Here is a 24214-nt window from a genome sequence, read left to right as displayed (position 1 = left end):
AAAAATGAGCACACCATGATTCTATTTTTACTCAATAAGCAGAGATGTTTATTTATGCATTGAGAATATCTAGAAAAGCACACACCAACAGAGGTTCCATCCAGAGACTGGTTGGATGATGATGGGAGCAGCCTGCAGGGCTTCTGCTTTTTAATTTATGTGCTTCTGTTCTGTTTGCATTTTTTGAACCATAAATGTGTATTGTAGTTCTGATTTGCAAAACTTATTTTAGAAGTTTCTCTGAGTTGGCGTTAAAATATTACATTCCCAAAAGATGTAATTGGCAGGGGGGTGGGGATGACAGTTCGACAAGAATATCAAAATGATCATATTAAAACTGATGATATGTAGCCATTTGTTATATTCTTTTTTTTTTTTTTTTTTTTTTTTTTTTAAGTAGGCTCTATGCCCAGTGTGGAGCTCAATATGGGTCTTAAACTCATGACCCTGAGCTCAGATCAAGAGTTAGATCCTCAACCAACGGAGCCACTCAGGCACTCCCCACACCCCTGTTCCTTCGATTCTTATATTTATATTCAGAAATCTATATTAAAGGTAAAGAGCATGGTGCACATGGTTCAGTCAGTTAAGTGTCCAATTCTTGATCTCAGCTCGGGTCTTGATCTCAGGGTCCTGAGTTCAGTCCTGCATTGAGCTCCACACTGGGCATGGAGCCTACTTTAAAAAAAAAATTTTTTTTTTTCTTTAAATCACGAGCTTTAGCAGCTCTGGGCTCAAGCTATCATACAGCAAGAATCAGCCACAACTGGGCAGTAGCTGCCCCTTCCAAGGAGCTTGCATTTTCCCTGCTCACCATTCACACCATGTGGCTTTATCGCTTCCCCTCACCCACTTGACTCCTTTATTTAACTGACCCTATGGCAATCTGAGGTTAAACCCTGATCTAAAATTGTCTGCACTAAATTAGGAATGTGTGTGCTTTTCTCAGATACACACTACCATATTCACCCTGAAGTGAACACCCTGTGGTTATTTGAGCAAAACTCAAGCTTTCCAGATGTGTTTCAAAACAAAAACAAACAAACAAACAAAAACCAAAAAAGCCCAAACATTCAGCGTAGCCAGAGATTGTTTCAAAAGGAAGGTAATTAAACCAATAAAGCAGTTTTAGATGAGAAACCCTGGAGTCAAGGGATGCTATGAGTGCCTGATTCAATGGAGGTGAAATGATAACTTTTGCTAATTAGAATGTGCCCTAAGCCTTCTTTCTACTATGTTCTTTTTCTCCAGTTCTTCGCCTTCCTGGTCACCATCTGCTATGCTGGAAACACATATTTCAGTTTTATAGCTTGGAGATCCAGGACCATACAGTGATTTGCCATTTTGAGAATTAAAAGGGAGGAAACAAGAAGAGTCTAACTGTAAAAAAAAAAAAAAAACAAAAACAACAAACAACAACAACTGTAGGTATAATGTATATTTCCAGAGAATTGTATTTAACTAATGTTTTTATATACTTAGTTAAATTTGTTCACAATGGTTTGTTACAATTAAACTGGATACTTATTTGCAAATTGTTGTAGCTTATAATGAATTCTTAAATACCTTGTTGATGTCTTCATAGACCTTATTTTCTTAGACAATGTATAATAGAGAAATTGCTAATATTAAGACCGTGTCAATTTTGTAAATCTAATTTTTAAATGTCCGGATTCTTTTCTGATTAAATGTTTCGAAATCTGGGGGAAGTTGTCTGATTTGAGAAAGGAGACTTCCTGCTAAAAACCTAAGGTTGGGTGCTGTGGGTATCGTCTTCACAGGGCTGCCCAATTGCAGTATTGCCCAAATACCGTTGCCCACAGCCACCAGGCCAAGGTGGTAGGAGAGACCCATCTCCCCCAAGACTGGGGTTCACCAGCCATGATTCTCACATGCTAACCAGTTGGCCCAGAAAGCATTGAATGAGACATGGGCTTTGCAGTGATGCTGCTGAGTGCCCAGATTGATGTGCTGGTGGCATGTTTTTTCCTAATACATATTAGAATAAGTGCATAAACATTAAAACGATAAATACATGCATGTACTCTAAGATACTTGCTGACCACAGTGACACATGTACCATACTTTGCGGAAAACACTGGACTGAAATGTCTCCAATCTCCAGAACTAATATTTTGTGGCATCATTATTCGATACCATCAGTTGGTGGGAAGAACCCCAGGCAGCAAGGCAGATGTGTATTTAGAGGAAGTGTGTTTAGGCAGTATGGTTCTTGCTGGTACGGCAGTGTATCTTGGATGATTTTTCAATGTGAGCTTCTTCTGAAAAACAAAAAAACACAGAAACGTTAGTATTGTTGATGACAGTGAGTCTTGGTTGCTAACTCCTGTGGCCTCCACTCTCCTACAGTTGTCCGGCAGTGCTGTTTCTTTCTGTTGTCCGTTGTTTGGTTGGTCTTCCTGTTTAACTGTTTTGTTTACCTCTGCATAGGAGAGTTGAGATTTCTTTGGGTCTAACACCCACCACAGACTTTTGACAACAATGATGAAGTCTGTTCTTGGGTTCTGGATCCAAAGAGGTAGTGAGGGCGGGGGGTGCCAAGAATAAGGTGAGTGTAGGGTACCACTTGTGTGGTTGTGGATGGGTGTTGGGTATATAGAAGGCTACTCTGAGTCCAACATGCAGCAAGCCATGAGAGTTGAGCTTTAGCAACACGGATCTGCAGGTGATAGGGCTGCAGTCCTCTGGAAACTGCATTCCTCACCATCACCAGGACAGCCTCCAACTCGCTGATTTTGCAAGAAAAGCGGAAATCACTGGTCAGAGTTTGTGTGCTCTGCCTCTGTTCCTCTCTCTGTCTCTCACACAGAGGCATATTCGCTTTCCATGTACTCTGTGAGTGTTCTAAGTGCTTTGCATTGCAACCAGAGTTCCACAAAAGGCAGAAAAACTATAACCTCCAGATGTGTCTGTTTCTGGAAACTTCTGGAAACAGCCATCAAGAAAGAAGCCTGTTTTATGTTCTCCCCACCCCCTCCCTGTGGGGTGAGAGCGTGTGTGTGTGTGTGTGTGTGTGTGTGTGTGTGAATGATTTCTATAATCATGCCCCATTTATAGGAAGTAACTTCTAGGTTGAGAAGTTCCATAAACCACTTTGAAATATTCTCCAAAAAGGCAACTATAGGTCTTGAACCAGTAGCACCAAAGAGATCTATTTCAAGAGAACAGTACTCATTTGTGTCCATGGAGGGGCATTTGTTGCCTGTATTTGTGGTTTTCCAGGAGCTCAACCATTTGTGTGTTATCCTGAGAGTTTGCCAAAAAAACAAAACAAAACCCCCCAAAATTAATTTTTTAACTGAAAGGAAATTCATATTTCCTCTTTTGAATATTGACTTTGTTCATGAATTTTTAAGTGTGGGTTTTTAGACAATAAAGTGATTCTCTGTTTAGACAAAGCTGTAAGTTTTGAACTGCTTCAATTTTTCTTCTAAGAAAGAGAAATAAAAAAGCCACTGAAATATAGCCAACAAAACAAAAAGAATAGGTTTCTGGGGTTTGAAAAGTATTATTACATGGATAGTATACAATGTGCTTAAACTGTTCTCTGGCATCTGTGTTCACCATCTGCTCTCCCAAAACCATCACGTCCTCTTTGATGAAGCTTGGTGGGTTTTGAGTTTGATATATTTTACCACTTATAGTGAATCAATGATATACTTTAAGCAATTAATCATTGCAATGTCCAACTCACAGCCCCAAAAGATAAATATTTAGCCAATATTTGGAAACTAAGAAAACTTAGAGATAATACTGTTCAATATCAGTTATTTTTGTGCATTTAAAAGTTGCTGCTTTCACAGAAAAATCCCTTCAGGGTATCAGCACACAAGAGAGTTTAAATACATAAAGTCATCTCTGCATAGAGCATGGACATTTAAAAATACTAACTGAAGATACAGCCCTGGGTAGAAAATCAATTTAAAGTTTGTATTTCTAATCCCCTAGACAATTTTATTTTAATTGAAAAGATGGATTTTTCACAGAAGAAATAATTTGGGCATACAAGGCTAGGGACACACGAGCAAACACATACCCTATAAGATGACAGCCTAAGAAGAATTTGTTAACTTGGCCTTACATAGAAGTTCTGGCTGTGTGCTGCTGCCAAATGCAAGTCGCAAGCAGATGGTTGTGAAGGAAGGTAGGATAACTATCCCCATGTTGATGGCTGAGAGTAATGAGGAAGATTAGAATAAGTATGGTTACAAGTTAGGGGGCAGGGGAACTTAGGTGTCTGATATAGAAAAGAGGATCAGGCTTGAGGGAATATGCCTGGCAATGTAGAGTGATGACTTCGGAAACTAAGGAAGGTGGCTGACAAGAAAGTGATTGACCGGAGAGACATTGCATTTGGAAGGTATGTTTTGAGAAAACTTCAATGTCTATGACAGAGGGGTTTTTTTCCCTAGAATATTCAGAATAACTAAATCCAGGAAGTGTAGTGGACCTTGTTGCTGCCTGGCCCACATCTTTCCTCCTTCCTCTTGTTATCTTAGCTTTGATTCAATAAAGACCCACTCACTTATGTCCCAGCGTCCTGGGGGAAGTTGACTCCACCAAGGACCCTAGGATGGGGGCCTGTGGCTCTGCTGAGCTGATCCCACCCCCTGGCCATACCGATTGGTTCAGGGATGAGCATGTGACTCAGGGCTTGCCTGTTGTGGAGTTGTGAGCAAATGAGTAGGCGGGAAATTGTTGGTAAATATTTTGTGACCACAGGAGGAGCCAATCATAGGATGAAGGTGACTGGAAGGAAGAGCACAGGGATGAAAAGAAACTACATGGTTACATCATTGAGCCACAGAATCCATGCTGTCAAACTCTGGCGTTTGCAAGGACAGAGCACTTAGACTCACTTTGCTTGAACTAATTCTTGTTACTTGCAACAGTATGCATCCTAACCAATGCACAGGACATCCTGGCAACCTGGCTTTCAAGCAAATGTGTAACACCTTGGTTCTGATTTAGCTTCTAATAATCATCACAAGACTCTAAGTAGATGACAATAGTGATGGTATATATAAGTCAGTGTTAGTTCCAGTACTACTTCCAGCAATAGAAAGGTAGAAAAAGGGGTCACCAGGGTGGCTCAGTCAGTTAAGCATCTGACTGTTGGTTTCAGCTCAGGTCATGATCTCAGGGTCGTGAGGTCGAGCCCCACATCAGGCTTCACATTCGGTGGGGAGACTGCTTGAGATTCTCTCTGTCCCTCTGCCCCTTCCTGCCAATGTCCTCCATGTGCTCAAGCTCTCTCTTTCTCTCAAATCTTAAAAAAAAAAAGAAAAGAAAGAAAGATAGATTTGAGAGGCCACTTGAGAGAGTGACTCAGGCCTTCTCGGGTCACTAAAGCTATTGTTTAAGGATAGTGATAACCTGGAAAGATCCTAGGAAGAGAAACAGGAGGGGGATGGGGATTCAAAGGAGTTTTCATGACCTGACTTTGGTCACTGTGATATTAAGACAGCGTGTGAAGGAAACATGAAAAATATGGCCTCCAGTCATTTTAACTTATAATGAAAACTTGACCTTGTTGTATCTCAAAGACAATTAGTTATCCTTGAGAAATGGCTTCCTTCTCTGGAAGTAAGTTGTGTCTTAGTGCCAAAGAACACAACCCTATAAGAGTGAGGCCTCAACTCTAACAGGAACAAGGTACTTATTTTTCTAGTTAAAAACACAATGAGATGCTGCATCACACCCACCAAAAAGACTAAAATTAAAAGGACTGGCGATACCAAGTGTTGACAAGTTCATGGAGAACCTGGAATTCTCATCCATTGCTGATGGGACTGTAAAATAGTATAATTATTTATAAAGGTAAACATACACTTACAAGATGTCTCAGCAATTCCATTTCTAGCTATTTACCTAAGAGAAATATGTCCACATAAAGAGTTAGGCAAGAATATGCATGGCTGCTGTATTCATAATTGGCCAAAACAGGAAACAACCAAAGTGACTACCAAACAGAATAAACAAACGATGGTGCATTCACTCAATGGAATCCGACTCAGTGACCAGAAGGATCAAACTAGACACATGCAACAATGTAGATGAATCACTGAAATACTATGATGAATGAAAGAAGCCAGATAAAAAATATATAATGTTTGGGCAGCCCGGTGGCTCAGCGGTTTGGCGCCGCCTTCAGCCCAAGGCGTGATCCTGGGGTCCTGGGATTGAGTCCCAGGTCCAGCTCCCTGCATGGAGCCTGCTTCTCCCTCTGCCTGTGTCTCTCTCTCTCTCTCTCTAATGAATAAATGAAATCTTTAACTATATATATATATGTATGTATGTATATATAATGTTTGATTCTATTTATATGAAAATCAAAAAACAGGCAAAACAAATCTGTAGTGATAGGAAGCTGATCAGCAGCTGCCTGAGATTAGAGGTGGAGGAAATTATCTAGAAAGTGGCACGGGGAAATGTTCTGAGATGACAGAAATAGTGTACATCTTGATCGTGGTGGGGGTTACATATGCATATATATTTGCCAAAATTCACAAACTGTTTCTTAAGATGCATTTTTGTTTTATGTAAATTACCCCTTGATAAAGTTAATTCTAAAAGAAAAACACCGTGGGGCATTTTGAAATGCCCTTATGGCCCCTATCCTCATCTGTCATGCTGTCAAGTGGCTTATTACCATCTTTCTCCCAGCTGGTCTGTGACGTGTTGCAGAGGTTGGGTTGTGCATTTTCATCTCCCTCTTCCCTCTGGAGCTCAGCGCAGCAGTTGGAATACAATCTGGCTCAGTGAAGATGATGGGAAGTTCACCCAGAGTCCCAAAAGACCTTAAAGGATTAGCAGATTAAAAACAAGCTGAGAGTGGCTGCGAAACCAGTGCCGTCAGAATGTGAGGGAGGTGTGGGTGAGTGAGTGCTCTGTGCATGACAGGGGGACCCAGCACTGCGCAGGCCACCAAGGACCCACCTGCGGGTGAAGAGCTGAATCCGTGGAGCCACTTGCGGTGCTTGAAAACAAATGTCAGAAAGCGCTTAATAATGAGAGCTACCAGGTGATTACTGAGCGAGGTACCTGGGGAAACACAACTAGCTGATTAGTTTCTGGAAGGCATAAATGACTAATTGCCTAACAACCTCTAGCCACTTAATGATACAGTATTGGGTTGAACGAAGTTGCCAATATTTGACTCTTTGACCTACAAAAATTTCAGATGAGTCAACTTACAATTTTATACTTGACAAGTTACTTGCATACATGCATTAGTTGGTCCTCAGAACATCTGTGTCTTAGATAAAGCAGGTGTCCACAGCCCCGTTTATCTGATAAGGACGGTGAGACTTCATTGTCAGCAGTCTATCCAAGGTTACACCATGAGTATTTGGAATGGCTTGGGCTGACATCGTGCAGGTCTTACCCCGGTCTGCAGCTCCTCCAGCCTAGCCCACTGAAAACATCAGTAGTGTGAGGAAAAGAAGCAGGTGGAAACTTTATAGGGTGTGGGGATAAAGTGATACAACATTTCCAGGAATCTATTTGGCAATATTTATGAAAAGCCTTAAAAATATTCATTCCCTTGGACTTCGGGTTGCTTCTCTTAGGAGCCTGACATTCATGCACAAAGATGTTAATCCTGGTCTTATATAAGTAGAAAAAAAAAAACTGCAGGGATGCCTGGCTGGCTCAATCTGTAGAGTATGCAACTCTTGATCACAGGGTCATGAGTTCAAGCCCCGCATGTGGCCCAGAGTTTCCTTAAAATAAAAACAAATTAAAAAAAAAAAACTGCATCAACTAAAACCCTAACAGAAGAATGGCTAAATAAATAAGTCCATTGAACAAGCCTTTAGAAATGAATGCACTCTCAAGTTCATTCCGAATCAGAATTGGTGAGCACCATCATTAATGATTTAACTTTGTATTTTTAACACATTTCTCAGGCTGTGCTGAACTGCGGTTGCTAAATTGGTTATTAACTTGAAGATCAGTTGTTAAAGTGCTGTCTTTCTAAGATTACATAATGGAGAAAAATAAGTTGTCTGTGAACACACAAATCGATGTTGCCACTGAAAACTGTGAGGAATTCTTATTAGAACACGTTTATAATATAACTTGGAGTTGAGAAGAGGCAAAGCAAACCATATTATAAAGAGTTGTGGGATCATGGGGTGATTTTAGTTTTCTTCATTGTTTTGAATCTCCCCTATTTTTCTATAATGAGCAGGAGATGCATTCATAGTTGGAAAATAACAAATATTTTTAAAATCAAAGACCAGAGCAGGCAGTGGTTTTGAGAAGGTTGGAAAAACCAAGATCCTCATGATCTGTGGGACAATTAACACTTTCAAGTCCACCTTATGAAGGCAGCCCAGTGGCCCCCAGAACAATTGCCTGAAAACCATTCAGGGGACTATACCCATTGTCAGTCTCCTTTTGAAAGGAAGCATGGTCCTCTTTGGCCCCCATTTCTCTCATCTGCGAAAGATCCCATGGATAAAGTAGGAAAAAGAGCCGCCCCCCTCTTTTTCCTTCCCCCCTGTTGATAACTTCATAGAAGGAGTACCGATTCTGGTAGAAAACATTATCTTAAAAAGCAAATTTTTGGGATCCCTGGGTGGCGCAGCGGTTTGGCGCCTGCCTTTGGCCCAGGGCGCGATCCTGGAGACCCGGGATCGAGTCCCACGTCGGGCTCCCGGTGCATGGAGACTGCTTCTCCCTCTGCCTGTGTCTCTGCCTCTCTCTCTCTCTCTCTCTGTGACTATCATAAAAAAAAAAAAAATAGCAAATTTTTCTTTCTATTTGTGTGTTCCTTTATCACCAAAGACAGGTGGTACCTGTCCAGCTCACAAAAGGGACACTGAGGCTCAGACAACCTCACCTACAGGCAAAGCAGCAGCCTGAGTCCCATCTCCTTATTCCAGAAATCAAACAAACAAAACCAGGATCTTTATGCCTACCCTCCTCTGCATAAGGAAGTAGGGTGTCCTCCCCCTGCCCCACCTCTCCTAGAATGCACAGTCCCCAAAACATGGGTAAGCCACTCAAGTTACAACCATTGAGGAGCATTCACAAACCACACTGTCTACAGGAAGCCTGCAGTCTCCTTGAGATGTGGCAAACACATAGGAAATGAACAAAATGAGAGAAAACTGTAAGGCCGGCCTTCACTGCCTGATCCATCAAATGTCATAATGTGCACATTGGCCAATAGACCTCACCTTGCCAATCATATTGGAACAGACAAACATCAGGGGCTACTGGTATACTCAATGACAAGCCACCATATGGTGGCTTTTCCAGAAACACACTGGGCAGGACAGGGAGGTAATGAGGAGTCACCTGTGCAGTTTAGTCCCAAATTCTCAAATGCAGGCTTGGAACAAAGGACAGATGCCTTGAATGGGCAAGCAAGTCCTAGCAATGTTTCTTGTCCCTCCATTATGCACAGACCTCTCTTTTGGGTTTCTGAGGGACAAGTCATATAGACTGGATGACAGTTATAAGCCAAGAGGGCAAACATGAACCAAAGGCAACCCTGAGGTTTTTGCTTTTTTGTGTGCTTGGGGTTTGATTTTGTTTTGTTTTGTCTTTTGCTAGGTCCTGGCTTAAAATGCTGTTTGCACCTGTTTGCCAGTGCCCCAACCTGCCAGGCCCAAGCAGCTTTCATCCCAGCCTGTTTCCCATTCCACTAACCTGTACCAAATGCCCAAACAAGCATAATCTTAACTTAGTCTAGCCTCACAGCAGCCCTGGGCAGAAAGCTGCGTCACCCTTCGCTTTGCAGATGAGAAGGTGAGATCTATGCTCAGAGTGGCTTCCGAGGCACCGGATCCCAAGTCAGGTCTGCTAACTCTGAATCCAGTGCTCTTTCCACACTACTCTTTTCTTGACTCTCTAGATATGTTTTCTCTCACTTTTCCCCCATTTCTCGATAGAGAATCATTCCGTATGCACAACAAATAATGCAGATTGAGCATGCATGTTCAGACTTAATTTTAATTTAATAGAACAGGGAGATCGATCCAACCTGTTTAATGAGAATCACAATTATTCTTGGGCTGCATGACAATTAAACATAAATACATGGTAAATAGTTTATCCATTATCAAATTGAAAAATAATAAAGATGCACTTTTTTGTGCCAGGCTTTGTGATTGGTGCTGAGGATGTCAGGATAAAGGCCAAGAAGAGCCTGCATACTTCAGAGGACTTGTTATGTGCTAGGCATGGTGCCGAGAGCTTTCCATGCTTTAATTTATCTAATCCTCATAGAAAGCATGGCAGGTTGTATTTTCGAAAGATGGCTTGGTAGTGTCACCATACGACTTCCTAATCAAATGGTGGAATTATTTTACCACCCTCTAGAATCTGGGCAGGTTCTGTGAACTCATTAACCAGTAGGATATGGAGGAATTGATTATATTCCAGTTCCAGGCATAGCATTTAACTGGCCTGGCATCGTCCTTGCCCTGCCTCCTGGAATGCTCACTGCCGTGCTCTGAGAAGCCCGAACCACATGGAGAAGCCACATGCAGGCACTCCATTTGACAGCCATAGCTGAGCTTCCTGTCAACAGCCAGCATCAACTGCCAGACATGTGAGAGAATCTTCTAGGATGTCCAGCACAATTGAGCCTTCATGTGGCTCTAGTTCTGACTCCCATCTCATTACAACTCACAACTGTGTGAGACCCCAAGCGAGAACCACCCAGCTAAGCCAGGTCAAATCATGAGAACCATATGGGATAATAATGATTGTAAGCCCCTGACCTTTGGGGTGGTTTGATATGCTGCAGATGATAATTGGATTAGGAAGTATGGGTACAAATTTTCATCCCCATTTTCCAGATAAGGACACTGACTCCCAGAGAGGCTCAGAAACTCCCCAAGTTCACAGAGTTAGTAGGTGGCAGAGTTAGGATCCAAACCCAAGGGCATGACCCCGACTATGGAGTTTCTACACATAAATCCTTCCTTCTAGAATCTCCCAGCCTGGGAAGAGACAGCCAAGCCTGAAGTGTGGAGCATCAGACATTTGCATTGTAGGTGCAGGACTGGGTGCACACACAGGAGTGGGGGGCCACACCTGTCTTTACCATGTTGTCTTGCCACCTCTTCAGCCTCGTCTAGCACTTTCCCCTCTTTTGCAGCCCCATGCTCAGCCCTCAATGAACTTCATGCCCTCTGATACATTTTACCCACTGAGTGTTTATCTGAACTCTCTTCTCCAACCACCAATCCAGGAAGCCTTCCCTAAGTTCCCTACCACTCCCCAGCAAAGTGTCTCCCAGGGGGTCCCACAGCACTCTACTCTTACCTGTCATTAACCTTCACCATAGTGTATTTAAATTGCCAACTTTTTCCAGCTACTTCCTTCTTCCTAGGAAGCTCCTGAAGGCCGAAGAACATGTATCTCCATGTCCAACACAGAGCCTGGCACTTTGTAGAGACTCAATAAATGCTGGTTGAATGAATGCCACAGGAGACTGTTCATTGCTCAAGGAAGGCTCCCCACAGTTGGTGACATGTCAGCTGGACTTTGTTGGACCATTGGCAATTTGCCCAGTCAACCGTTCTCAAAGCATCAACATCACCATCCAAAAATGGATGTCCTGGCTCTACCTGAGCACCCTGATTGGGATCCCCAGGGCTGAGCCTGGGTGGATGTATTTTTCACAGGTGATTCTAATTTGCAAATCACAGCACAGAATAGGGAGAGATAAGCAAGACACTCTCAGACGTTCCCAGCAGAGAATCCCAGGAACCAAGATGGGAATGTGTCAGAGAAGGAGCTGTGACCAGGGCAACACCACCATGACCGTACACCTCATCGTCATCGTCATCAGTGTCAACAGCATTCACTGAATTCTTTGGTGCTGTTTCATGCCTCCTGCCTTGGCATGCCATTCCCTTTGTTGCCTACTCAACACATTTTTAATTACCCTTCAAGACATGGTACCAAGCGCCAACACCTCCATGAACCTTTCCCCTCCCCACTCTGGATAGACTGGTTACTCCTTGCTGTGAGCCAGCCCTGCAGCTCTGTGTTAATCTTACAAATATGTAAGCCACTCATCAAGTTACATGTAAGAGTATCTGGCACTGCTTTGGGCCAGGCACTCTGCTACCCACTAGACATGAGCAAGGAAACTTTCAGTCCAGATCTAGACTCTGCTCCAAGGAGGTGACAGTCAAAGCTCCCTCTATTACCTGACTCCGTTCCCCCATATTGTTATAGGCTACAACCTCCCCAGGTGAGGGAGTTCCTCTTCTATGAATTGTTCTGCCTGGCTTGTGGAAGTGTCCTGTAATATTTGCTGAATGGAGCAGGAGTCACAAATAACTCGGTGAATCCTCTTTCTCCCTGACCTCCCCTTCCCAGTAAAATTTTCCCCCAGAAGCTCTTTCGGTTATTCAGATTGCCTGGCATTCTATTACAGATCCAGAAAGTCTTTTATTTCACCCTGAGAAATGGTCTCCGAGGGGTGCCTGGATGGTTTCAATTGGTCAAGTGTCCGCCTTCGGCTCAGGTCATGATCCCCGGGTCTTGGGATGGAGCCTGATTCTCCCTCTCCCTCTGCCTGCTGCTCTCCCTGCTTGTGCTCTGTCTCTGTGTCAAATAAATATATAAATAGATGATAAGTAGATAGATAGATAGATAGATAGATAGATAGATAGATAGATAGATGATAGATTTAAAAATGGGGGATGCCTGGGTGGATCAGTGGTTGAGCACCTGCCTCTGGCTCAGGATGTGATCCTGCTGTCTCAGGATCAAGTCCCACATCAGGCTCCTTGCCTGGAGCCTGCTTCTCCCTCTGCCTACATCTCTGCCTTTCTCTCAGTGTCTTTCATGAATAAATAAATAAAATCTCAAAATAATTAATTAATTAATTGATTAAAAATAAAAATGATCTCGGATTCTTATGGTTATGGAAACAGCAACCCACTGGGGGTCCCTCAGCCTCCAGATGGTGGAGCCTTCTTGTTTGACTACATAAGGACATAAGGGATAATAATTTTTAGAGGTTTGGTGGAACTCTCCAATGAAACCATCTGGACCTGGAATTTTCTTTATCTTTCTTTTTTTTTTTTTTTTTTAAGATTTTATTTTTAAATAATCTCTACACCCAACATGGGGCTCAGACTCACAACCTGGAGATGAAGAGTTGCATGCTTTCCAACAGAGCCAGCCTTGCACAGGCACCCCTTGGAATAATAACTTTTTTAAAAAAAGATTCATTTATTGATTTGAGAGAGAGAAAGAGAGAGCACACGCGTGCGTGCATGTGGGCACAGGTAGGGGGAGGGAGAGAGGGAAAGACTCTTCAAGAAGACTCCTGCTGAGTTCAGAGCCTGGCAGGGCTCCATCCCACAACCCATGAGATCATGACCTGAGCTGAAACCAAGAGTGGGATGTTTAATTGACTGAGCCACCCAGGCATCCCTGCAATAGTAACTTTAAAAAAAAAAGTAACATTTATTATTATGAGCCAAACACTATTAGAGGCACCATCCGTGTATATTATCCCATTCATGTCTCACAATTACCCTGAGGGTCAGTTCTGTTGCTCCTCTTTACAGTCAAGGAAATGGAAGCTCAGAGAGGTTGGGTAACTTGCCCAAGGACACATGTCTAGCAAGGGATGGAACCAGGAGCCAAACTCAAGTGGTTTGGTTCCAGAGTCCTGCCCTCAGCCACACAGCCAGGTAGCAGAGACAGGTTTCAGGGTCCTGCCTAGAGCCAAGGACCAGGTTTCTTATTGGTTCTTAGTAATGAGCATACGTGGCTCTCCATCCACTGGGTTTCAGCCACTCTTTTCCGCTCAGTCCTCCCTCTTTCCCACCATGGCCCTCCAGCCTCACAACTGCCTTTTCTCTTGTGCTCCTTTGGCTTCTGCTGCCTCTACTTGCCACTGCTCACCCCTCCCAGTGCCTCCAAGTCAGATTCCTCAACACAGAGGATCTGATGGGCTTCTGTTAGGCAAAGTTCTCCAGCATGTCAGGCCTACTCCAGATGCTGCTGGCTAACCCCTTGATGGGCTGCTCCTGGCTCATGGGCCATCCTGGTCCACTAGGATATGGACAAGAAGTTAGGGACACCTGATGTTCCTCAGAAGGGCCTGAAAGTCTGGCTGGCCCTCTGAGCCTAAGAAACTTCTAAAATAACTCAAGAAGGATTTAAATGCAGGTATTAGAAGAATGTCGCAGACATGGGTGCTTTTGCCTTCCTCTCTCAGTTTGGGCTGCCATAACAAAATACCATAGACTGGAGGCCTTAAACGACAGACATTTATTTTCTCACAGTCTTAGAGGCTGGGAAGTCCATGATAAAGTTGCCAGCCGATTCTGTTTCTGGTGAGAGCTCTTTTCCTGGCTTACAGACAGCAGCCCTCTTGCTGTATTTTCACATGGCAGACAGGGAAAAAAAGAACTCTCTGGTGCTCTTATAAGGGCACAAATGCCATGGGCACTAATCCCTCATGACCTCACCTGACCCTCATTACCTCTCTAAGGCCCCATCTCCAAATAGCAAAACACTGGAGGTTACAGCTTCAACGTATGAATTTGTGGACAAAACAAACATTCAGGCCATAACACTATCTAATATTCATTCATTCCCCTTTCTGAGACCTGCACCCTGATTTTCCTTTCGGGAATCAGCCCTCCCCCATTCAGTTCCTGTGGTTCTGGAGAGCTACCCACATGCGGCTATGTGGGTAGGTGGAAATTGGCCTGCTCAATAAAAATATCTAACCCCTGGATATAATGGTTGTTTAAAAGATAGAGCCATGACCCATATTTGGATTAGAGGCCTGCTATGGACTGAATTATGTCCTCCCCCCCAAATTCATATGTTGAAACCCTAGCCCCCAATGTGACTATATTTGGAGATGGGGCCTTACGGGCTAATTAAGGGTAAATGAGATCATAAGGGTGGGACCCTTATCCCGTAGGACTGGTATCCTTGTAAGAAAAAGAAGAGACATCAGATCTTTCCCCCACCCCAACTCTCTCTCTCTCTACACCCCCTGTCCCCATACATACACAGGTGAGGACATATGAGGACACAGTGAGCAGGTGGCTGTCTACAGTCCAGGAGGAGAGGCCTCACCAGAGGTCAGTCCTGCTGGCACCTTGATCTTGAGCTTCCAGCCTCCAGAACCATAAGAAAATAAGTCCTGACCGTGCCTGATGTGAGCACCTGGATCCACCTGTGCCCGAGATAGGTTTCAGGTCTTTGTACTGCAGTTACACAAGCCAAGGAATTCTTTTTGCTTGAGTTTAGTTTCTGTCCCTTGCACCCAAAAGCACTGTGACTAATAGAATCAGCTCTCATCTTATTATATCCTTCCATTATATCTGACCAGAGATAGCATCATAATTACGTTGGTGTAAATGAGGTGTAGTCAGACAGTGATACTCTAACGGAAACCCTGGAACCTATACTCTCTCAGGGTAGGTGAACAAAGGAAAACTGGGAAATTCGTGAATTCTCACCAGTTACTTGAAGACCACGCATCTGTTTGGCTTTCTCTTAGAGTGTGAGATCTTTAAAGGGGGTTATGAAGTCCTTTGCCTAAACCTCTCACTCCTCCAAGAGGCAGCCCTTCACACCGAGAAGGCATCACACCAGTGTAGAAATCTCAGTGTGCATGGCAGCACGTCTGATCTGCGGAGCCTTTTCTTGCACACCAGGCCAGCACCCGGCCCTTGTACAGCCCAGCATCTTGCTCAAGCTGTTAAGTGAACATGATGAAGTGATTAACATAGAGTGGCCATTAGCAGGGATTATTTCCTGGTGGGGCTGGACGGCCACATTGGCCAAAGCAGTCAAGGAAATTCAGCAAAGTCTCAACTCCAGTGGATTCAGGAAATGACAGCGGTTCTCAAACTTCAGCATGCATCGGAATCATGTGGGAGGTGAGGGGACAGCTTGTCAAAGCAGAGATTGCTGAGCCTCACCCCAAGAGTTTCTGATTCAGCAGTTCTGGGTGTGGCCCCAAAATTTATATTTCTCGCAAGATCCCAGGGGACGCTGGTGCTGCTGGTCTAGGGACCATACATTGAAAATCACTGATTTGGAAGATTGGTGGAGAATTGGATCAAGGCCTCTTGGAGGAGGAGAAATTATCCAGTGCTTGGTTTTTGTGTTTCCCTCCAACAATGACCCCCTCTATCATCTCCGTTGTGGATTCGAAAGCCCTGAAAAAGGACTGGAGTGAAAAATGTAAATCTACAGAAAAAAAAATGATATGCAACATCAACTTCAGGCCTGTGGGCATTGAGGCATGTCAAAATAGAGTGGGTGAATATCTCCACATTCTAGAATTACCAAGACTTTGCCACATTGATGATGGTCTTCTAATAGGATGGATCAGGCATTATATTTCTGAGATGCAGATTTCTGGGGTCATTTACAAATGAAGTTAGAAGTTCAGCCACAGGAACAGTCTGCTCAAAGGGAACACCGATAACATTAATTACATTGTGGTAGCCCCATTTGGGCCTGTCTTTGTTCAAAAAATAACCCAGAGGGTACCTGGTGGCTCAGTCTGTTGGGTGATCAACTCTTGATTTTGGCTCAGGTCATGATCTCAGGGTTGCAAGATCCAGCCGTGTGCTGCACTCCGTGCTCAGCATGGAGGCTGCTTGTCCCTCTCCTGCTCCTTTCCCTGCGCTGCCTCTCTCGGTATACAGTATGTCACTTGCATAACTGTTTCACAGCATCTAATGGAAGTAAACGTAACTCACCTTGTGCCCCAGTAAATCCACTCGGAGGTATTTACTCCAGAGAAACAAGAGCTTCAGTCCACCAAAGCAAACCTTACCAGAATGTTCACCACAGCTTTATTAGGTACAACAGGAAGGTCTGAAATGCAGGATCGAGTGCAAGAAGCCAAATGAGAGTATTTAGTACGAGTTCAAGTATAACAAGTCCACAACCAGGCAAAAACGGATCTATAGTGACAAAAAAGCAGAATAGTGTGGATGCCTGAGGCTTGGGACCGCTCCGGGGGTGCGACGAAGGGAAGCAGGTTGGGAAGAAGCGCGAGGGATCCTTTGGAGGGTGCTGGCACGTTCTGCTGGGCGGGCGGTGGCCACACAGGTGTACGCGCAGGGAAATTAATGGAGCCGAACCCGGAGGGCTCGGGCGTCGCAGCGCGTGCTGAGTCCTACTTCAGTCCAGCAGCCTCCGCTCGCAGCCGCAGCCGCGCCCACGCGAAACCCCAGGAGGCTCAGGCCCCGCTGTGGCCCGGCCGCCCGCTTCCGAGGGCCCCGGACGCGTGCGCCCCGCCCCAGCAGCGCCCCGCGGCCGCGCGCCCCCGCCCCGCCCCCTCCCCGGCCCCGCCCCGCCCTCGGCCGCGCCCCGCCCCCCGGCCCCGCCCCCGGCCCCGCCCCGCTTATCTGGCCGGTCGGCCCCGGCCGGGGGGCAGGCGGCGGGCGGGCGGGCAGGGGCCGCGCGATGTCGCACGGAGCCGGGCTCGTCCGCACCACGTGCAGCAGCAGCGGCGGCGGCGGCGGCGCGGGGCAGCCGGGCGCGAGGGCCTCGGAGGGGCCGCTGGACCCCGTGTACCCCCGCACCTACTCGGCCCTGCTCAAAGTGGCGCAGATGGTAAGAGGCCGGGGGCGCGGGCCGGGTCTGGCGGAGAGGCGGGCGGGGGCCACCGGGGGGCGCGCTGCGGGCGGGCGGGCGGCGGCGGCGGCAGGTCCGAGGAGGGCTTCCTTCGGGAAGTTGGCGGCGCCGCCCGGCCCGGGAGCTCAGCCCCGGCGCCGCCTGGCTCCCGCGGACGCGGCTCCCCGGCGTCCCAAGTTTGTCCGGCCACGCACCCCTCCGCCGGCCCGACCGCTTCCCGACAGAAGCCACCGGCAGAAGTTGCTCTTCTCCTTCCTTCCTCTTCTCGGGGCCGCGCGGCTCCGAACCCAGCCCCGGCCCCTCCGGGCCTGCTGTTCCCTCCCACCCCGGCGGGCGGGGCTGCCCGGAGAGGGCAGGGGGTCCCAAGCCCTCAGCCCCTGGTGGGACCCTCTGGGGACGCCTGGTGGCTCGGCGGGGGAGCGTCGGCCTCCAGCTCAGGTCCTGGGATCGAGTCCCGCATCCGGCTCCCCCGGGGCGCCTGCTTCTCCCTGTGCCTTTGTCTCGGCCTCTCTCTCTCTCTCTCTCTCTCTCTCTCTCATGAGTAAATAAAAAGAATCTTCAGAAAAGAAAAAGGAACTGGGGCCCTGGGGGCAGAGGTCCTGGAGCCCTGGCCTCTCAAGTTCAAGGGAGGGTCCGGGCCTCAGGGGACAGCTGGGCGGCGGCGGATGGATGGGGAAGGTTTCGTTTTGAGGAGCCTGTGCACTCGTCCCCCTGCTAACCGTAGGGAGCATCCAACCCTGCATTTACGTCTTTCCTGTATATACATTCCTACGATAAAGTTTGATTTACCAGCGAAGCATAGTAGCAGGTTAACAACAATGACTGATAACAAAACAGAGTAACTCGATATACTGTAATAAAAAGTCTATGACTGTGGTCTCTCTCTCTCTCTGAGTACCTTATTGTACTCACGCTTCTCCTGATGATGTGAGATGATAAAATGCCTGCCCCATGAGCTAAAGCCAGGTGAATGATGTAGGCATTGTGACATAGCATTAGGCTGCTATTGATCTTCTGACTAATCAGCAGAGCAGAGGGTCATCTGCTTCTGGACCATGGCTGACCCTGGGTAACAGCAAAACTGTGGTTGGGGGCGGGGAGTACTACTGTACTCCTTTTGGGGAGCCCAAGTCACCTGAGTGAGGAGTCACTTGTGCAGCCAGGCAGGCGGAAGGGCTGAGCTCTGAGTGTAACCAGGAGCCTGTCACCAAGGCTGGTGTTGTCTGGCCTGTTTTCATGTTCTTCACTCCTTTTTTCCCCTTCTTTAAACAAATTTTTATCTTAAATGCCTTTCCTATTTGTGTGATGTGTTTTGTGAAACTAGGTTGGGCTGTTTGTGACTCTGCTCATTGTAATGCTTGCAGCAAGAATGGTGGAGGGGGAAGTGGTAGTTTTGAAGAGGGGACATAGGAACAAGGTGGCATAGCCAGAAGCTGGAGTCTGCTCAGGTGGGCCAGTCCCAGGGTGCCAGACACAGAGAGAGCTGCCTGTGAATCCATAGCACTTTTTTTTTCTGGTGTGTGTAGAGGGGGCTGTCATTTCCTGCGTGGGCCAGATCTGAAGGGAGGGGGACTGAGTTCCCTTTTCTCTAAGAAGGGTATCTAGATGGACCAAAAATTAAGAAGTGTTGGCTAACACTACTTACAACAACAGACTGCGCTGAGGAGGGTTAGTGTGTGGAGAAGAGAAAGCTCCATTTCATGTAATCTCCTCTAGCCTCTCGCCTGCGGCCCTTAGAATGGGTTGCAGGTGACAGTCACAAGGCCTGTTGTTCCATAGAAGGGAACAAAGACCGGGAGAGCGGCTTCTCTATCATCCCCCTCTTAAAACGATCCTCACAGGAATCTTAGGGCTTCTTCCTTCCCTGGAGAGTCTGTGATTACAGGCTGGTTTGAGCAGACCCCTTGAAAGTGAACTTGCCATTGGGGTGGTCCTATTGAGAGACTATCTAGGGTTGTACACTTGAGCCTCTTGTCTAACTCCTCCCCATTCTCCTCCCCTTCCTCTTTTCCGGGGTGTTTGCAGGGACATTTGATGTTCCTTTGTCTTCTTTGCGGAAAACGTGTGCATCACCAAGCGTTAATACTTTTGGGGAAAGGCAGATGCAGCTAGAGTGGTGCCACCAGTGGGCACTCAATCCATTGATGTCCAATTTTGAGCACTGATATCTCCTTTGCATCCTAAATAGACAGACCCGTATGTCCTAGACTTCCCATAAATGTGCTTTCCTTGTGGTCCAAACAACAGACCTATCAACATATTACCTAATGAAATCGTTGAAAAGGCTGTTCCCCTTGAGAACAACTTCCTTTCTTTGCTTTGAGTCTCTCCTGGGCCACCGTGACCAGAAAATGAGGAGAGATAGTAGGAAGAAAGTAAGTTTCTCGGTGAATGTCGGTACTTGACATGTCACTTGAATGAGTCTTTATAATCTCGTGGCCACGGTAGTTTAGTTTCTTTGGTCTTCCTCTTTAGCCTGGAGACTGTCACATGTTGGCCCTATACAACTGGGTTTCTTTGTTATGAGCTGTATTTTTTGAACTCTATCATGGGTCTTACTAACGCACTAGGGATTCCATACCATATGCCACGGGTGTGTCATTAACTCTTTTTAAGGACCCAGTGAAGTAACAGGTTTTGACAAAGAAGAAACTGATAGAAAGGTTGGACTAGTAAAGTCACACAGCTGTCAGCAGCAGAGGCCTGACTGGCTGCATGTCCCCAAAGACCCTGCAGAGTTTTAGTTGTTCATAGATCTGGGGAAATCAGGCCACAGTGAGATACCACTTTAGCCCTGGTAGGATGGCAGCAATAGGAAGGACATGATATCAATATGGAGGAGCGATAGGGAGGATGTGAAGAAATCAGAGCCCTTATACATTGCCAGTTGGCTCGTGGGAGTGTAAAATGGTGCAGATCCTTTGCCAAATAGTCTGGCAGTTCCCCAAATAATTAAACATGGAATTGCTATATAATCCAACAGTTCTAGGTATATACATAAGCGAAGTGAAAACACATGTCCACATAAAAACTTGTACACAGAGGTTCATGGCAGCATTATTCCTAAGAGCCAAGATGTGGAAACAACTCAAATGTCCATAAGCTGATGAATGGGTAAATAAAATGTGGTATATTCATACGATGGACTGTTCGTCAACAGAAAAAGGAATGAGATATTGACACAGGCTACAACATGGATGATCCATTGATGCGAAGTGGAAGAAGCCAGATGCACAAGACTACATACTCTATGATTCCCCTTAACATGGGATGTCCAGAACAGGCCAATTTATAGAGACAGGAAATAGATTGATGGTTGCTTAGGGTGGGGAGTTTGGGAGCAGTGGGGAGTGGCTGCCAATAGGTAGGTGTTTCTTTTTGGCTGATGAAAATGTTCTTTTTTTTTTTTTTTTTTTTTTTTTTTTAGGAGTTTATTTATTAGGGAGAGAGAGAGAATGAGAGAATGAGCATGGGGGAGGAGCAGAGGGAGAGGGAGGAACAGGCTCTCCACTGAGCAGGGAGCCTGACCTGGTGCTCAGTCCCAGAACCTTGAGATCATGACCTGAGCCAAAGGCAGACACTTAACCAACTGAGCCACCCAGGTGCCCCGGACGATGAAAGTTTTCTAGAATGGATTGTGGTGATAGTTGTACAACCATGTGAATATATTAAAAACCATTGAATTGTATACTTTAAATGTGTGAATTGTATCCCAGTAAAGTGGCTAAAAGAAAGATCTAAATAGATCTAGAGAAGAGTTTGGAGAGGGTTACTGTGCATGAAGCCCCTGGGTATGGGAGAACCACAACTATAGGAAGCTCCCTCGCCCCAATATCCACTGCAAGAAGAAGGAATGTCCCCCTGTGGACCTCACAGGATCTGAGCTGAAGAGCCTGAGGAGGGTGCCATGAGGTCTGAAGGGGTCCACATGGCCCTGTGTGTGACCTCGCCGGCATCCCTCATCAGTTCATTTGTTGAGCAGACATGTCTGAGTGCTGCATTCATCTTCATTTCTATGGGAGCAGGGCAGGGGGAGGGGGGTGGGCTGTGGGGCTGTGACAAAGTCCTTGTCCTCAGGAAGTCTGGTTTCACTGAGGAGACATACAAGTCCAAGAATTGATGGGTTGACTAGATAAAAAGTCGGGTTGCCTATACCAGGAAGGAAGGAGGGAGGTGTGAAGGCGAAGGTCACATTTGAATTGAACCTTGGGAGCTGAGTATGGGTTTGTGAGGTCAGGAGTACTCTCTTAGCCTCTCTCTATTGCCTTCATTCAGTATGTTTAAGTTGGGGATAAGGAACATGGGGTGTTAGAGTGGAAGAAAATACAGCAGGACATGAGCCAGTACTTGGGCAGTACTGACATCTAGGAAGAGGTGTCATCTCATTTATTGAACATCTGCTATGTTCTTATGTGAGGTGTGTGGAATACAGGGGTTAACAAGATAGATCCTTTCTTTTTTTTTTTTTTTAAGATTTTATTTATTTATTCATGAGAGGCACACACAGAGAGGCAGAGACAGAGGCAGCAGGAGAAGCAGGCTCCTTGAGGGGAGCCCAATGCAGGACTCGGGACCCCGGGATCACGCCCTGAGCCAATGCTCAACCACTGAGCTGCCCAGGTGCCCCAAGAGAGATCCTGTCTGCATGGACAGAGAAACAGGGACTGTGATATTTGCAGAACCATATGGAAGGAAAATTATAGTTTCATAAGTAGCAAAGATGGAAACTTAAATATCTTCCAGAAGTTTCATTTATTTACTCAGCAACTATTTGAGCACCTGTTGTGTGCTAGAATACTGTGGAAAGAAGAGTAAATAAAAGGCAGATCAGCCCCTGTACTCCTTAGACTCAAATAGGGAAAATAAACATGAGTAAAATGATTATAATATATAACTTAGTAAACTCAGGACAAAAGCTCTCAAAAAGTGGTACTCAGTATCATAGAGAATGATTTAGGGAGTCTGACCATCTGGGACATAAGGAAGGGCTTCTCTAAGGAAGGGATATTTGAAGGATGAGGGAACAGCATTACCAGGAGAAAGAAAAGCACAGGCAATGACTCTGAGTCTAGAAGGAGTATTGCTGTGGTGGAAGAGAAGGGAATAAGGGTGGGCATGGTTTGGCTGAGATGAGAAATATGCGAGGGCCAGACCTTTAAGGTCTGACAGATCATCCTGAGGGTATAGTCAGTCCTTCATCTAAGACTATCAGGGAAGGGCAGCCCAGGGCAGCCCGGTGGCCCAGCGGTTTAGCGCCACCTTTAGCTGGGTGTGATCCTGGAGACCTAGGATCGAGTCCCACATCGGGCTCCCTGCACGGAGCCTGCTTCTCCCTCTGCCTGTGTCTCTGCCTCTCTCTCTCTCTCTCCCCTCCGTCATGAATAAATAAATAAAATCTTTGAAAAAAAAAAAAAAAGAATATCAGGGAAGCATCCTATCACTAGCAACCCACCACCGTAGTGGTGATTTTCAAACCAGGGCTGTACCACCCCCTATAGGTGGTTTTGGAACTTTATGGAAACTTTTTTGGTTGTTACAGGGATTAGGATTTCATACTACGTGTATACATTTTATTCATTTCAGGATAGCAACGGGGGCACTGCAAATATTTAATATCCTAAAGAGGTGTTTTATCTGAACTAAGATTAAAGAAGCCTACACAGGCTGGGTGGAAGCTGAGTGGATGTGTGAGTCGGGGGAGAGTACACTCAGTTTTCTGGCGTGAAAGAGCGTTGGAAATACCCTCCAGCAGCCCAGGGCAATTATGAGCTTCACTCTGGAAATTCACAGCCCAGTTCCCAAATAGAATTGGACTGTGGGGGAGCTCAGCCTCTGGTATAGCTGTGAATAGACTTATGCGTGGAGAATGACCCAGCATAACCCAGAACGGTCCACCCCTCTTTGTTCTGCTTTAGTTCTGGGTAGCAGGGGAGCACCAGTTTGGTTCCCACATGCAATCTGCACACCCATGTCCTATTTCCTGGAAGCCAGGGGGTTAAAGGCAGCAAAGAACCTCACTGCCAAGATTCTTTCATTCCCAGCCAGATCCTGATCCAAAAACAAGAAATTACTTTCCATCAATAGCCAAATAAATAAAAAATTTTAAAAATAAGGCATAACAAGTTATGAGCTTTATTCCTGATGACAGAAGTAATGCTTGTTTGCTGTAGAAATGTGAGGACACACACAAAAGAAAGTAGACTCCCCCACTCTCTGTTTTCCAAGATTAGTATTTAAAGTAAAATTTTATACCATTTCATAGTATATAATTTGGGATGGTTTTGTTTTATATAAAATTAGGATGATGTACATCTACTTTGTAAATTTTTTTTTTTTTTAAGATTTTGCTTATTTATTTGAGAGGGAGAGAGTGGGAGAGCACAAGCATTGGAGAGGGAGAAACAGGCTGCCCATCCAGCAGGGAGCCTGATGTGGGTCTCTATCCTACGACCCTGGGATCATGACCCGAGCCCAATGGCAGCTGCTTAACCGACTGAGCCAACCAGGTACCCCAATGCTTTTTTTTCTTCTGCTTAATGTGTGATGAGTATTTTCTTGTGTCACTTAATCTTTGTCTGTAATTTGA

At 45.7% G+C, this 24214-nt stretch overlaps 2 protein-coding genes and 1 long non-coding RNA gene across 6 annotated transcripts in view; 2 read left to right on the top strand and 1 right to left on the bottom strand.

The window, feature by feature from the left end:
* Nucleotides 1-1703, top strand: part of CMTM8 (CKLF like MARVEL transmembrane domain containing 8) — a 109773-nt gene extending 108070 nt beyond the window's left edge. For both annotated transcript variants that reach the window (XM_038570612.1, XM_038570613.1), the window contains one exon: nucleotides 1252-1703. In XM_038570612.1, the coding sequence (XP_038426540.1) occupies nucleotides 1252-1335 (84 nt within the window). In that variant the 3' untranslated portion in view covers nucleotides 1336-1703. The remainder of the gene's footprint in view (nucleotides 1-1251) is intronic.
* LOC102153394 lies at nucleotides 25-17289 on the bottom strand. 2 transcript variants are annotated; one of them, XR_005376898.1, is made up of 3 exons: nucleotides 15492-17289; nucleotides 6674-6821; nucleotides 25-2282 (listed from the first exon to the last, which is right to left on the bottom strand). It is a non-coding gene; the product is annotated as an uncharacterized LOC102153394 (long non-coding RNA). The 2 variants fall into 2 exon arrangements; XR_005376897.1 differs by having other exon boundaries at nucleotides 16746-17289.
* A 159-nt stretch (nucleotides 17290-17448) lies between these two features.
* CMTM7 (CKLF like MARVEL transmembrane domain containing 7) overlaps nucleotides 17449-24214 on the top strand; it is a 72851-nt gene continuing 66085 nt past the window's right edge. For both annotated transcript variants that reach the window (XM_038570611.1, XM_038570610.1), the window contains exon 1: nucleotides 17449-17607. In XM_038570611.1, the coding sequence (XP_038426539.1) occupies nucleotides 17458-17607 (150 nt within the window). In that variant the 5' untranslated portion in view covers nucleotides 17449-17457. The remainder of the gene's footprint in view (nucleotides 17608-24214) is intronic.

This window comes from Canis lupus, chromosome 23, assembly GCF_011100685.1.
Source record: "Canis lupus familiaris isolate Mischka breed German Shepherd chromosome 23, alternate assembly UU_Cfam_GSD_1.0, whole genome shotgun sequence".
NCBI classification, from domain to species: Eukaryota; Metazoa; Chordata; class Mammalia; order Carnivora; family Canidae; genus Canis; species Canis lupus.
The sequence above is the reverse complement of the archived record's forward strand: the minus strand, read 5'-3'. Positions and strand labels throughout refer to the sequence as shown.